Source organism: Polyodon spathula, chromosome 14 (assembly GCF_017654505.1).
Source record: "Polyodon spathula isolate WHYD16114869_AA chromosome 14, ASM1765450v1, whole genome shotgun sequence".
NCBI classification, from domain to species: Eukaryota; Metazoa; Chordata; class Actinopteri; order Acipenseriformes; family Polyodontidae; genus Polyodon; species Polyodon spathula.
This window is the reverse complement of record NC_054547.1, coordinates 39,111,586-39,125,247: the sequence shown is the minus strand read 5'-3', so window position 1 is coordinate 39,125,247 and position 13,662 is coordinate 39,111,586. Positions and strand designations below refer to the sequence as shown.

General features: G+C 44.0%; 2 protein-coding genes across 20 annotated transcripts in view; one reads left to right on the top strand and one right to left on the bottom strand.

Moving 5' to 3' along the window:
• The first annotated feature begins 489 nt into the window (after positions 1 to 489).
• Positions 490 to 2,621, top strand: LOC121327095 (dynein regulatory complex protein 9-like). Its single transcript, XM_041270886.1, has 4 exons — positions 490 to 1,371; positions 1,494 to 1,568; positions 1,683 to 2,382; positions 2,513 to 2,621. Exons 1-3 carry the CDS (start codon positions 1,288 to 1,290, stop codon positions 1,836 to 1,838), a joined length of 315 nt encoding a protein of 104 aa, XP_041126820.1. The 5' UTR covers positions 490 to 1,287; the 3' UTR covers positions 1,839 to 2,382; positions 2,513 to 2,621.
• A 1,368-nt stretch (positions 2,622 to 3,989) lies between these two features.
• LOC121326497 (DISP complex protein LRCH3-like) overlaps positions 3,990 to 13,662 on the bottom strand; it is a 32,069-nt gene continuing 22,396 nt past the window's right edge. For 12 of the 19 annotated variants that reach the window (XM_041269780.1, XM_041269781.1, XM_041269790.1 and 9 more), the window contains 5 exons: positions 13,003 to 13,116; positions 11,754 to 11,959; positions 11,456 to 11,593; positions 10,986 to 11,063; positions 7,374 to 10,256 (listed from right to left, as the gene is read on the bottom strand). In XM_041269780.1, the coding sequence (XP_041125714.1) occupies positions 10,059 to 10,256; positions 10,986 to 11,063; positions 11,456 to 11,593; positions 11,754 to 11,959; positions 13,003 to 13,116 (734 nt within the window). In that variant the 3' untranslated portion in view covers positions 7,374 to 10,058. Of the gene's footprint in view, positions 7,318 to 7,372; positions 10,257 to 10,985; positions 11,064 to 11,455; positions 11,594 to 11,753; positions 11,960 to 13,002; positions 13,117 to 13,662 lie in introns of those variants that run through there. The other 7 variants (XM_041269792.1, XM_041269793.1, XM_041269798.1 and 4 more) reach the window with 5 other exon arrangements.

Here is a 13,662-nt window from a genome sequence, read left to right as displayed (position 1 = left end):
TATAGCTGGCCAAATAGCGCCTGATTAAAATGAGTTAAACCATGTTAAAACCTTTCAAATAAGACGTGCACGCGATTGAAATGCAATACATTTTTAAAAATAAAACCCCTAAATGATTCATTCGGTCAGTGAGAATGTACCGTTTTCTAAAGGCAATGTTATGGAAAGCCCACTCGCTTTGAAAGGACCGAGTAGTTGCGCAGCAACGGCGGTGTGAAGTTAAAAAAAAAACATAAAAACAAAACAACCCATTTAATAATGAATTTATAGATAGTAATATCAATCTGTTAAAGCTGAAGTCAGCAATACAGTTACATCATTCCTTTATTTAGTATCAATAAATCTATCTATTGACCCGTGTTATTCTACTACAGTAATACTAAAGCACACCTTGCTGCACGTATGAAACAGAACAGACCCGGGACTTTTTAAACAAGAGTTCTGTTTGAATAATGTCAAATATGTTTGCTTGTTAATATCTCCCGAAAGCGCAATATGGTTTGTTTTTAATGTTTGTTTAAAACATAACGAATTTTCTTGCTGTGGTTGGTTGCCATAGTGACAGCCTCTCAACTGCGCAGGCTGTTCGACAAAACTGGTAAAGTCCGGGGTGTGGAGAAAGTTTTTCTTTAATAGATTGTATAGACTTGTTTCTGGCGCAGTGTTTTGCACTTTGAGTTTGTGCTTCATTCATGCTAGTGATACCGTTGCCTCTGCACTGCAGTGGACTCCCAGTTCTGTGTGACTGATCTGCAAAGCAAGTGCTGCCATGGTACCCCTGCCCCCGCTGGATGTCCTGCGGGTCTCCACTGTCCTGGAGGGCTGTGTGGACCAGCTCTCCATCCTGGGATACATCATGCCAGTCTCCTACGAGGGCCGGTCAGATTCTCAATCGGTACTAACTCCCAGCTGTGGTGTATTGTACAGAACAGGATGTGTGAAGTGTAAAGTTTTCTTTATGCAATATTTTAAAATATCAGTATTTTCAGTATACACGTAAATGTCGCCCAGACCTGGTCTAGTCCACATTAATGCTGTAATGTGGCATCATAGAAAAGTGTTTAGGCGTTTTCCTGCAGTTTACTACCATGGATTCTGTATGGTTGGTTTTGTTTTCCTATCAGCTTGTTTGTGATGACATTGGGAGGATCCTGAAGCACCAGAAGCTGCTGCAGTGGAAGTTCAAGGAGCTGATGTCCTCCAAGTCGCAGTCTCTGGTCAGGAAGCCCGCCCCAGAGGGTGAGCAGCAAGGGGACACGGCGGGAGATCTTAAGAGAGGGGAAGTACATGAAGAAGAGCTGCGAGCTGCAGGTGACCCAGGGACAGAAGATATGCGGGAAGCACGAGCACAAGCACCTGGAGGACATACAGGTATGGTGGGCCCTGTCGAAATACAGCAAGAGCAACTTTGAACTTCTTTTATTATTATTATTATTATTATTATTATTATTATTATTATTATTTTATTTTCTTTTTTCATTATTACTAACCAGCAATTAAGAGAGAAAATGGATGAAGAGACCCGGAGCCACTTGGAAATTGAATACTTTCTGAAACAGCACCAGACTGTAAGTGATGCTGTGTGCTGTGAATAGGGAATCCCTGTCGTGGCGTGTAAGAGGGAATCAGCAGTCAGTCACTGCAATGGGGATGGCTGGTTTCATTTTCTTGGTTGCACACAGGAGCTGGAGGAGAAGCTGGAGTTCTGGATGGAGAAGTACGACAAAGACATCGATGCCAAGCAGCATGAGCTCACCATACTCAAGACAGCCAAGGCCAACGACCTGGCTCACCTGCAAGAGCTCGCCAATCAGGTGGGATCAAGGTTCAGACCGTGATAATCGCTGCAGGGAAACTAATGCAAGGTACCGCAGTGTTAGCATGGGGGTTTTGCCAGGCCGTTTCGTATTTGGGGTAACTTGGGTAGTCCTAAAAATTGGTTCTGTATTCCTGTACATTCAGGTGGCTTGACCTTGCCTGTTCCATCCCTTGTGCAGTATCAAACCGTATTCTTTCATTGTAATTGTGGATAACAGAGTGTAGTAATACAGTGCTGCTGCTGCTTTCTGCCTACTTCAGCACGGATGACGTTGTGCACTTGATAACCCTAGGTTTGTGTCTGCTTGGTACATGGTGAATGTTACAAAAGAAATACATAATAAAAAACAGCAGCTAGATCAGCTCCACTGCACTGCACGCAATTACACCAAACTCTGGGAACACACTTCACTTTTAGATTGGCTGGAGTAAAAAAGCCTACATGTCTCTGCTTCCTCTCAGTACAGGGAGTGTGAACAGGTAGTGATGAAGGACCGCATGGAGAAGGAGAATGAGAGGAAACGCAGGTGCCAGGAGGAGCTGGAGTACAAGTCCTGCACCAAGGTGAGCTCTGCGCAGCTGCCACTGATCACTGTATTAGAAAACGCTGTGTTACAGTTGGCACCTGGTAATGTAAATGTTGGGTGGCGCTTGCTGTACCCGCTGCTAAAGATACCCCACTGTATCCTTCCAGATCCAGGCCTGGTAGAGAGGCATCATGGTGCACAAGTGCCTGGGCCCCTACAAGGCTGGCAACAAAGGGAAGAAGGGCAAGAGCAAGGGAGGTGGCAAGAAGAAGAAAAAGTGACAATTCTGTTTGCCTAGAACTTTAAAAAAAAAAATGTATTAAAACCATATTTAATGTTTCAGCTTGTTTTTTTTTTTATAAACTGGATGGCATGCATTTAGCAGCATGTCTGATCTCAGTGCGGGGATTTCGTTGGCCTGTGGGGTGCTCAGCTGATGTCATGAAAAACGCACTGCTTGGATTTCTTACATCATCTGCTTTGTGGAAGACACTGCCTTGAAAGAGGCTTCCCTTGAGGGGGGTGGAAAATGATTAGGGTTATAAATCTATTAGTAGCTTGCAGGTGGGGTTTTAGGGAGTTTTTGGGGGGGGAGTCTACACCCCCTATCAAAATGTTCCCTTTGTTGCCTTATAGCCTGGATCTAAAATAGTTTTTTTTTTCATTTACCTACACATCCTACCCCACAACTTCCAGGTGAAAAAAATATTCGGGAAATTTGTAGAAAATTAACTAAAAAATAAAAACTGAAATAGCTTGGTTGGATAAGTGTCCACCCCCTTGTAATAGCAATCCTAAATTAGCTCAGGTGTAACCAATCGCCTTCAAAATCACACACCAAGTGGTGGCCTCCACCTGTATTAAACTGTAGTGATTCACATGATTTCAGGATAAATTCAGCAGTTCCTGTAGGTTCCCTCTGCTGGGTAGTGCATTTCAAAGCAAAGACTCAACCATGAGCACCAAGGAGCTTTCAAAAAAACTCCGGGACAAAATTGTTGAAAGGCAAAGATCAGGGGATGGGTATAAAAAAAATATTAAAGTCCTTGAATATCTCCTGGAGCACGGTCAAGACAATTATTAAGAAGTGGAAGGTGTATGGCACCACCAAGACCCTGCCTAGATCAGGCCATTCGGCTACACTGGAGTAGCTAAGGAAGAGAAAGGTAAGTGTCTTTGAGTGGCCCAGTCAGAGCCAATCTATTAATTCTATAGAATTCAATATAAAATTTGTGGCATGACTTGAAGATTGCTGCCCATCAATGCTCCCCAAGGAACTTGACAGAGCTTGAACAGTTTTGTAAAGAAGGTCAAATATTGCCAAATCTAGGTGTGCAAAGTTGGTAGAGGCCTTTCCCAACAGACTCACAGCTGTAATTGCTGCCAAAGGGGGGTGGAGACTTATCCAATTATGATCTTTCAGTTTTGTATTTTTAATATATAATTTTTTTCAATAAAAACTTTTTTCCCCAGTGTGGGGTATGGTGTGTAGATAAGTGAAAAAAAAAAATCCTCATTTAAATGCATGAAAATCTGAGGCAATGACACAACAAAATGTGAAAAGAGTTCAAGGGGGTGTAGACTTTCTATAGGCACAATCTATCAAATCAACATGTGTTTGCACACATGATACAAACACCCACATTAGACTTGAAAAAATTCATCTTTATTTTTAACATTACACCAAATAATAAATTGACAGGTCAGTTTTCCCTATATTGTTTAGTAACAAACAAAAACAAAAAATAAAAAAACAGGTCAATTTAAAAAGAAATACATACTTTTCATTGTACGGAATGTATTTATATACTGTACAGTAACACAGAGGCCATGGGGAGCTCCCTGCAACTGAGCTAATTACATGATTACAAGGGCTTGCTTGAACTCTACCATACTTTGGATTCAGTTAAAAAACAATGAAATCTTATCTACACAGGAGGAAAACAAACACCTTTAAAATAATAATAAAAACACCTTTAACTTCCTTTTTCAAAGCCCCATATCAATAAAAAGCAAGTTCGAAACAGTCAAGGATTATTTGCTGTATTTTAAGAATCACCAGGTACACATTCTCAACCTGTCAGTCCTCCGGTAATTCCTGTGTCAGATACTTGCACTGCACTAACCTTTTGGTATCCATGTACTAATAATAAAATAATACATACAGTAAGTGTTTACTGTATGAAGTCTGACACTACAGGAAGTTTCACTTCCTAGTCCTTATCTTCATGGACTGCACTGAAATCGTCTCTGCAAACATGTAGCAAGGACATAGTAAACCCCGCAAAGACCAGGATTTTACAGCATTTTTATACCTTTTAGTGTTTGAAAAAATAGAATAAATTAACAAGCACATACACTGGTAAGTCAAGTACATTACAGTATATAGACTGTCATTAAATATATGTGATCCTGGTCCAGAAGGGGGCTATATAGCAGAGTTGAAATTACAAAAACAATGTCAGAAGAACTGTAAAGTTTTCAAAATAAAAAAAATGTAAAACCTGTCATTTTAAGTTTCAGCAGACATGCCAAGTGAGATGACCATTACTGGCCGATATGAACCGCTTGGGAAACTCCCCACACAGCACCTGTGGGAATACCCCAGGACTTGGCAGAGCGCTGAACGTCTAGTTGGTGCTTCTTTACAAAAGCCTTTCAGTTAAAAAGCAATAACTGTTCCTTTAACTTTACACTCAAGGGACATGTGAATTGGGAGCATGAGTTTCTGGACAGCAAGTTGAGCGTTTATGGCTTCAAACCAAAATACTGCTTCCGCAGCACAGAATGAGAAGGGGGGCAGAAAAATTCTGCCTCTGCAGCACAGAACCTGAAGGGGGGCAGAAAAATAAACTCAGAATGGGAAATATTTTCCTAAACAGTCACTACTCCGTGTAGAAACCAGGACATAGCCCCAGATGAGCTCAAGAACTCCAGGGAAAGATCACGGAATGCAGCGGTTCTCAATTCAGAGATAGGGGTTATGCTCCAGCCTTGTACTGTATAATCAGAATCATTTCCACTGTTATAATGTCACAGAGGGTTACTTCTTGTACATACATTGCAAGGCAACACAAATATAAACGTATATAAAAAGTATTTAGGCAATTGGCTGAAGCATAAAAACCGCTGAAGTGCAGCTGAACAGTAAAGCTGTGTCACAATGCAATGAATCCCAGCCAGCACCTTCAAGTTCTCTCCCTGTAAACTAAGCAGACACTGAAGTGACTGCCACAACTGAAAGAGGAATGGCGTGGGATTCTCTGAGACAAGAGCATGCATGGCTAGAACAGCAAGCGCTACACTATCATAGATCACATGAAGAAAGTTTATTACTGTTATTGAGATCTACACTATTGACATGTTAATAAGCTTTTACGTAAGCAGCCTCAAAATAAACCATCTGAAGACTAGGTCCTCTTTCGATAGAGGCATGCATGTGTTTTCCTATATATGAATTGTTGAGACTTGCATATCCTGGAATTAGCATTTCTTACTAATATTATTGTGTTTAAACATTGCCTGTGTCTGGTGGAGAGCTGAAGCGTGTGCATCTTCACAGCTCTCTTGCACAGCCATGCATTTGGTTAAATAGTGTAGCTATTTCATTGTGAACTTGTTTCAAATCTGTAACCCCCAATAAATGATACATGTTTCTTTTTGGCGAGATATGGTCAATATTCACCAAGTTCATGCAACACTTGCGCACAGTCAAGCACTGCAAAGTGTGCTGACCAAGGAACTCCTTGATTACAGGGACAGGCTGAATCTTGTAGGAATAAAACAGCAAGCAGCGAAAACTGAACTGCACACTAATAACACAGCTGAGATCAGCTGAGCCTTCAGTGGTCCACATGACAGAACAAACCAGGAAAACCCAAAACACCAAAGCACTGCCACTGGAATCATCTGTCAGCCCAGACAGCCCAGGACAGAAACACAAGCCAGGGAAGATTTTAACAACACTGCATCAGGTTTGTGCCAAAAACGCCAAGTCTGAGTTTCAGAAACTGGTCCTCCTCATCTCCTTTGTATATTTCCACCACTTTTTTTAAAAATCTTTCAGCAATCTGTATTGTTTCAATTTATTGATGTAATGCAACAGGACTGTTGATGCTTGAATGTTCAGCGATTGTGGTTTTTATAATGATCCCAGTTAAACCGTCTTCACTCTGTGTGTGTGTATTCTGTTTAATTATTGTGTACAGCATACATTAAAAAGCTTAGAAATACTAATCTTTTCAGTGTCAGAAAGTAAGTTTGTCACTGGAATGCAATAGGATTGAACGTCCATTTTCTCCCTAAAACAATTGCAATAGCGTCTTCTATGCCAAGCAGAATCACGCTGATGTTCACCAACATGAAGTAAACTGCTTTAAAAAAACAACACTTCAGTGACCGCAGTGAGGTTTGGTTTCTATGTGCCATGCAAACCCTGAAACAATGTTGGAAAAAACTATTAACCACTGTATAGACACCCCCCCACCCCATACAAGAAAGGAGGGTTTTTCCACCCCCGTAATAAAATGAACTGGATAAAAGACACGTATGGAGAAAGGAAAAAGGGACAGTGATAAAGAGAAGGGAGAAGAAAAAGTGGGAGAAAGGAACAGAGGAGTGAAAGAAGAGAAGAGACAGTGGTTCCTGCAGTCACTCTGGTGAGCACAGCCTCTCTGTGCTGTCCCTGTGGGTCTGGAAGCTGCTGATGAAATAATGATGGGGTCAGGGGTCTGCAGGGTCACTCCTGCACTGGGTCCCACTGTGGAGGAGTTGTCCTGGTCCGTGATGAGCAGAGGCTGCAGGGGAGTGTGAGGGGAGGATGAGAGGTCTGGGGGGTTCCTGCTGGGGGATCTTACACCGAGGAGAGCTGCAGGTTTTTGGGGGGTGCCAGTTCCAGCAGGGCTTGGACCGTCCCGGCCACCTGAGCCAGACCTTTCATCTCCAGGATGTGCAGCGGCAGACACAGCTGGGCCTGGAGAGAGGCGGACACAAACAGGGACAGGGACACACAGACAGGTGTGCACAAATATAAGGGGGGGGGGGGGGGGGTAAACACAACAATAAAAAAAGAGGAGAAAAAATGGATTTGAATGAATGGATAAATTATAATAAAAACTAAATGAAATACATCTACAATGTGTAAATTCTACAGCCTGTTAACCCTGGTGTCCAGTTTACTTTGCGTTCCAGACCAATGAGGTCATTGTCTCATTTTGATGGGTTTTAAGTTATTGCTTTGTGTGTTTTAGATTTGTATTGTTTTTGTCTCGCATGTAAATGGACACCTTTTTGGTTAACATCTTGATAGGAAAACGAAATGAGAGAATAAACTAAAAAAATAAAAGAAATGTAAGCTCAGTAAAAACAGCAGGAGAGAGGGAGGGGAGGGGAGGGGGTACAGTGGTTTAGAAGCACCTCTGTTCTGCAGGACTGGAGCTCAGTGCTGTGCCAATAGGTGGACCACACTTATTAAGACAAATAAGTTAATAATCTAATGCAAACCCAAGCTTCTTGGAGGTATCCCTGTCCAGCTAGATGATAGTGCACAGTCTTCTCCAAGGAAGATGGATTTAACTTGCCTTTTTTTTTTTTTTTAAACCAGTCTGCATTCACAGCTCACACCCAGGTGGAGACACTGAATGTGTACTTTTATAAAATGGAATAAAAACCAGTGAAAGACTGAATATATAGCAAGTTGTTTAAAGAAGAATCCATGAACTCTGTGACTTTGGGGTGGGTGGAGAGCTGGAGTCAGTAAAAGATGTTTCCAACAGGAATCACAACACCACCACATGGAAACTGCTGAGATTTTTTTAATGGGTAAAGAATCACCAGGAAGGAAATCCTTAGGAAAAGCCATCTCGGTGCACACTTTATAAAACGCAGCTCAAACACAGCTGCGCTCAGCACTCTGCTTTACACCTGCATACAGGCACGGGCCCAAAGAGATTTCCGCTCGCTCGCAAGCTGGCAGTCCATCATGAGAAAATACGAAGAACTCTGTGCTCAGCCGATACACCAACCTGGTGCCTCTACATGCTTTCTAAAACAAACAGTCATGACTCAACAGGGGCTAGGAAACAAACATCTCCCTGATCCTGCACGCTCCCCTACTGCATGGATACAAACAGGTTGCATTTATTGATAAAGCTCATTACAGAAGGAACAATATCATCATGAGGGTAATACACACGCACACAGAGCAACAGATCTCTTCTTATCATACTGTGTCCCCGTTTGAACAAACACGCTGTCACTTCATCTGTAAACACCAGGGAAGGACACAAAGGCACTGGAACAACATTAAACAATAACAGCACTGCACCAGCTTTGAGGCATCACAGCGATACGAACACACTGCAGACTTACTGCAAAGAGGAAATAATACACTTGTGTCATTTCTCATCTCTCATCATTAAAGCAGTCATTACCAAAACCTGGTATCTTAAGAGCCAGCTACCGAACAGGCTGTTTCACTCTGGGTCAGGAGCAGCTAGGAGATTCAGCAGGATGCACGGGATCAGGGGATACAAAACCTGCATTGGATTGTGCCTTTAATATCCTTGCAGGGATTGCCAAGCTATGCAAAATACTGACCCCATGCACACATGGTAAATCACACATTTAAACACAGACTCTCCCCTCCTTCACAATTCACACTCGCTCCTCTTCAGATTCATACTGAAATCCCTGCTTTTTCTTTTTTTCCCATGGTTATTATCTCATTAAACAGGACATCGTCCGATGTAACTACTAACATGGCATTTCTGTTACGGATTTTGTGTTCTTTCTTCTTCACACTGCAATAGAAAGCTATACAATCAATAGGCTGAATTCCAGTCTTACTGATCTACACGAAACAATACAGTAGTTTCCAAACACCGCAGTGCAAGGCTTTTGGTATGGATCATGTTTTCGCGTTCACATCGGGCCCGTGAACAGTTCTGAGAATACTTCAGTGTATTTTTCAACCCACTGTATGAAACATGAACAAACGAAAAGATGGTTCAGATTGGTTTCCCCCCCATCAGTGCTGTTCACAGTGGAGGTCTGGAGGATGTTTTGTGTTGAGGATTCATCACAAGCCCTTGAGAAGGAAGCTCAGGTTGCCTTCTGCTCTGACCCGAGCTGGCGTCTGTGTAACCCACGGGTTGCTTGAGGAATCGGCTACAGCAGGAACTCAAAAGTGCTACAGATGATACTTCACTTCAAGCCACAGGCAGTTAGTAGTCTAGGCTTGTTACAGGCTTACTGTCCAGACTCCGAGGAATGCATAAGGTTAGGCAGTCCATAGCAAAACTAACTGTAGCGGACACCAGCCACAGCAACCTGCCCTGCTCTCAGGGCTTAGGGGAGTGACCAACCCACCAGCTGCTCTGTCTCAGTGAAGGGGAACAGGGTGCTGGAAAGCAATGGCATTTCCTGAATTTCATTGTTAATTCAATTCAGTTTCTTGTGCTACTTAACAGCATCTGAGTAAAGTCGCCAAAAGCTTATTTGAGATGACCCCCCCCCCCCCCATCCAAAATGTGGAGGCTGCAAGGGCTGCACCTGTAAGGCGCTACTCTCATAGTATTTACATTTGATTTTTACATTGTGCTATTATTCAAGTTACATGTTATCCCTGGAATGTACAGCTGAACGACCTTTCTGTCTCATCTCCTGACACAGCTGGTGGCTTGTCCCTCTCCCCTAAGGACAGGGGTCAGACAGCTAGAAGAGCACAGACAGCTGGTAGTACAGCGTGCAGAGCAGACACATCACAGTGAGGTAAAACACAGCAAATCCGGCCAGCAGCGGCGCTGAGGCAGGGGCTGCAGGGGGGATCCTGAGAGACAGCAGCGCTTCCAGTGTCCGGTACAGGCAGAGGGGGTCACCCTGCAGCACAGCCCCCGCGGGACACAGGCTCTCCTGAACCAGGGAGCAGGAGGAGGGGTGGAACACAGAACAGAGGGAGGACGAAACATATGGGAGGGCAATGGAGGCAAGGACATGGGGAAATATTTAAAAAGGGAGAAAATATACGAGACAGATATATAAAAATAAAAGGGGGATTAGGGAGCATAAAAGACGGTCATGGGAGAGTTAATGAGAATGAGGAGGGGAGGGAAAAGAAAAGGAGAGAAAGACTTTGTTAGTTGCACCCGGAGCCAGAGGCATGCCTTGGTTATTTATTATGAAGGAGAGCAGCAGCCGGCTCAAAGCCACGAGAAAGGGGCTGCTGCTCAAGATCCATCAGCACCTTTCAGAGCACAAAGGAGTCCAGCAGTCTTTCTGAGCAGGACCAAACTGCATTTTAAATGAGAATGGAGCTTTGCTCAGCCGAGACTGAAACATCAAGCTGGAATCAGTTTTCTGATTGCTTGTTGTTGTTATTATTATTATTATTATTATTATTATTATTATTATTATTGATGATTATTATTATTATTATTATTATTATTATTATTATTATTATTATTATGAAGAATGTTATTATTTTCACTTCACACAGAGGAATTTGTCAGTAACTCAGTCAAGGTTACGTTTTCCAAACCAGCTGGTTCAAGTTTAACCCTTTAGTCCCCATTATTGGGATCTTTGTAGACATAAGTGCAAGGCAACCATTGAAAAGACTTATTCCTGTGTCTGGTCTCTCACCTGCGGCACCCCCAGCCTGCGGCACGCCTCCAGGAAGTTCTCCACGTTTCGTCGACACTTCGCCATCGTCAGCTTAGGCTGCAGCAACAGGAGAGCAAAGAGTCACATCTACAGACTGCAGCGCAACAGATACGAGCTGAAGCTAAATTAGTGCCTGTGTCAGAGACGGAATAAGACTCATTGCATAGCAGTTTGATCCATTCTTGGTTTTACTATGAGCTTAACAAGGCACACCTGTGCTTGTTACTTATACATTGGGGCTAAACCAGCTCATAGTAAAGCTTGTGTATATAGCACTGGTTCAGTTCACTTGGTCATGTGATTTCCCTAACGTATTGAGAATTATCATAAGCAGTACAAAACTCATGTACCCACGTCTAGCATTACACCTGGCATCACATCCACTGTTCTGACGCAGAATCTTTTGAACGTCTGATTTGTCAGGCAGGCAGAGGTGTTTCAGTGCTTACCACAGCGGGAGACGGCACGTGGATGCTGGACACTGACCGCGGCCGCACGTGATTGGCTAGGTGGCAGAGCACCACTCCGTCCGTCAGGGCCGCCCCCAGGTCGCTAGGCAACGACACTTTCAACCGGGACTCGATATTCTGCAGGGACAGAGAATGCAGAAGTCAGGACTGTATCCGTCAATCTGGGTAACTGCAAAACTTAAACAGGCTTTTAAAATGAGGACGGCAGGGAAAGAGCCTCAGAGGGGTTCGTGTGGAATAACACGCCCCAGATACAAGCCCAGCTGTGTGCCCCTACCTTGCGTAGCTCCTCTGCGAGAGGGGAGTCTTCTCCCAGCTCCCCATCGCTCTGCGGGCTCCTCGGCTCCTCAGAATCTCCCACTGGAGACACAGGGGACGTAGGGGACACAGGGGACGTAGGGGACAGTGTGGGGGTCACTGCTAGACGAACGAGAGGAGCTGTGTCAGGGGTTGGGGTCAGTGCTGCTCCATACTGTGAGTAATCTTGTTTCCAAGAAACACAAACCTGGTTATGATTTTATTACACTGCTTTTGTATTATTATTATTATTATTATTATTATTATAAGCTGAAAACCTGTGTGCTCTTAAGATTTCTGACTGTGTGCTCTTAAGATTTTTGAAAAAACGTAAAACAATACAACCTTATTTAATACAATCCAAATGCATTTTCAAATAGCGCTCTTCACACCATAACATCTCAGAGAGCTCATGTGTACAATACACTCCAGCTATAACCAATTATATAAAAGCACATTTAAAAAAAGAATGGCACATCCAGTGAAGGCGCTCTGGTGGAGTGCAGGATGAGCTCTATAGTCTGGACGTCGCCGGTTCGAGTCCAGGCTATTCCTTTACTGACCGAGGATGGGAGCTCCCAGGGGGCGGCGCTTAATTGGCTGAGCGCTGCCCGAGGGGGGGGGGGGGGGGGGGGGGGGGGGGGGGGTTGGGGGGGGGGGGGAGGTCGGCCAGGGTGTCCTCGGCTCACCACGCACCAGCGACCCCTGTTGTCTGGACGGGGCGTCTGTGGGCTTGCCTGTAAGCTGCCCAGGGCCTCGTTGTCCTCCGACACTGCAGCTCTGGGTGGCTGCATGGTGAGTCTACAGTTTGTAAAGAAGTGGGCGGCTGACGGCACACGCTTCAGAGGACAGCGCGGTGTGGTAGCGGTACACCATGAGCCTATCCGACTCGGATTTTTATTAACCTGGGGATTTGACCCTCTTTTGTTAGTTTTGTTAATCGTTGGTGATATTAAAAAAAAAATAATAATAATAATACAGCGTTTCGACCTGCCTAATGTCAACTGGAATAGAGCTCCACAAACGAGCAGCACAACAGCACAAAAATTGATTTAAAGAAGATCTTTGGAACAAGAGTTCTGCATTAATATTACACCTTTGTGACTAACTAGTTTCTAAAAGGAGCAGTGTAGTCAGATAATGAACAGTCGCTTTCCTGCACACACACACACAGCAGCCCTGCAAAGCACAGGCAGTCAGAGACCAGAGGTTGCAGGTTCCACACCTACCTCTCTTAACCTCCTCTCTCAGAGCAGCGCGGAACAGGAAGCTCTCAGGGCGATGGGAGGGGCTTCGGTAGGAGGGCGGGGAAGCAGGGCCAGGGTAGGGAGGCGATTGGAGGGCTGCAGGCGAGACAGGAAGCAAGTGGACAGATGAATAAACTAATTTTAAACAGAATAAGAAACTAGTCAGCATAGAGGACTTGCTAACTAACCAAATATGGGTGTTGCACATTATGATACACATGCTGCCTGCCTTCAAATTTCAGGATGTGTAATACACTGCACTGATTAAAGAAAAAGAAGTCTAGTAGTCATTGATTTATTGATTACTGAAGCCCAGGATCAATATGTTGCTCTTAAAGAGTAAGCAAAGTCAATAGAGCTGTTGAGTCTTTCTTATTGTTTTCAAATGGGTTATAAAATAAAAGTGGGATGAAATGGTGCAGAAGGGCGCAAGCAAATGATCAGATGCAATATTCCAGGCAGGTATAAGCACAGGAGCGGCGACAGGCTGGGTACAGAGATCTGCATCTGAAATCTAATCCCATCCAATCCAGGCCAGACGAGCAGGGGCAGGGGCAGGGAGAGGGGAGCCAGCCCAGCGGAGCAATCACACCAAACCACATCATATCAACCAAGACCCCTCACCAAACAGCTCTGCAAGCC

Coding starts and splice junctions, on each gene's coding strand:
- LOC121327095 (XM_041270886.1), top strand. CDS start 1,288: ATGAAGAAGAGCTGCGAGCTGCAGGTGACCCAGGGACAGAAGATATGC. Junction 1,372..1,493: donor AGCACCTGGAGGACATACAG/GTATGGTGGGCC, acceptor ATTACTAACCAG/CAATTAAGAGAGAAAATGGA. Junction 1,569..1,682: donor TTCTGAAACAGCACCAGACT/GTAAGTGATGCT, acceptor GGTTGCACACAG/GAGCTGGAGGAGAAGCTGGA.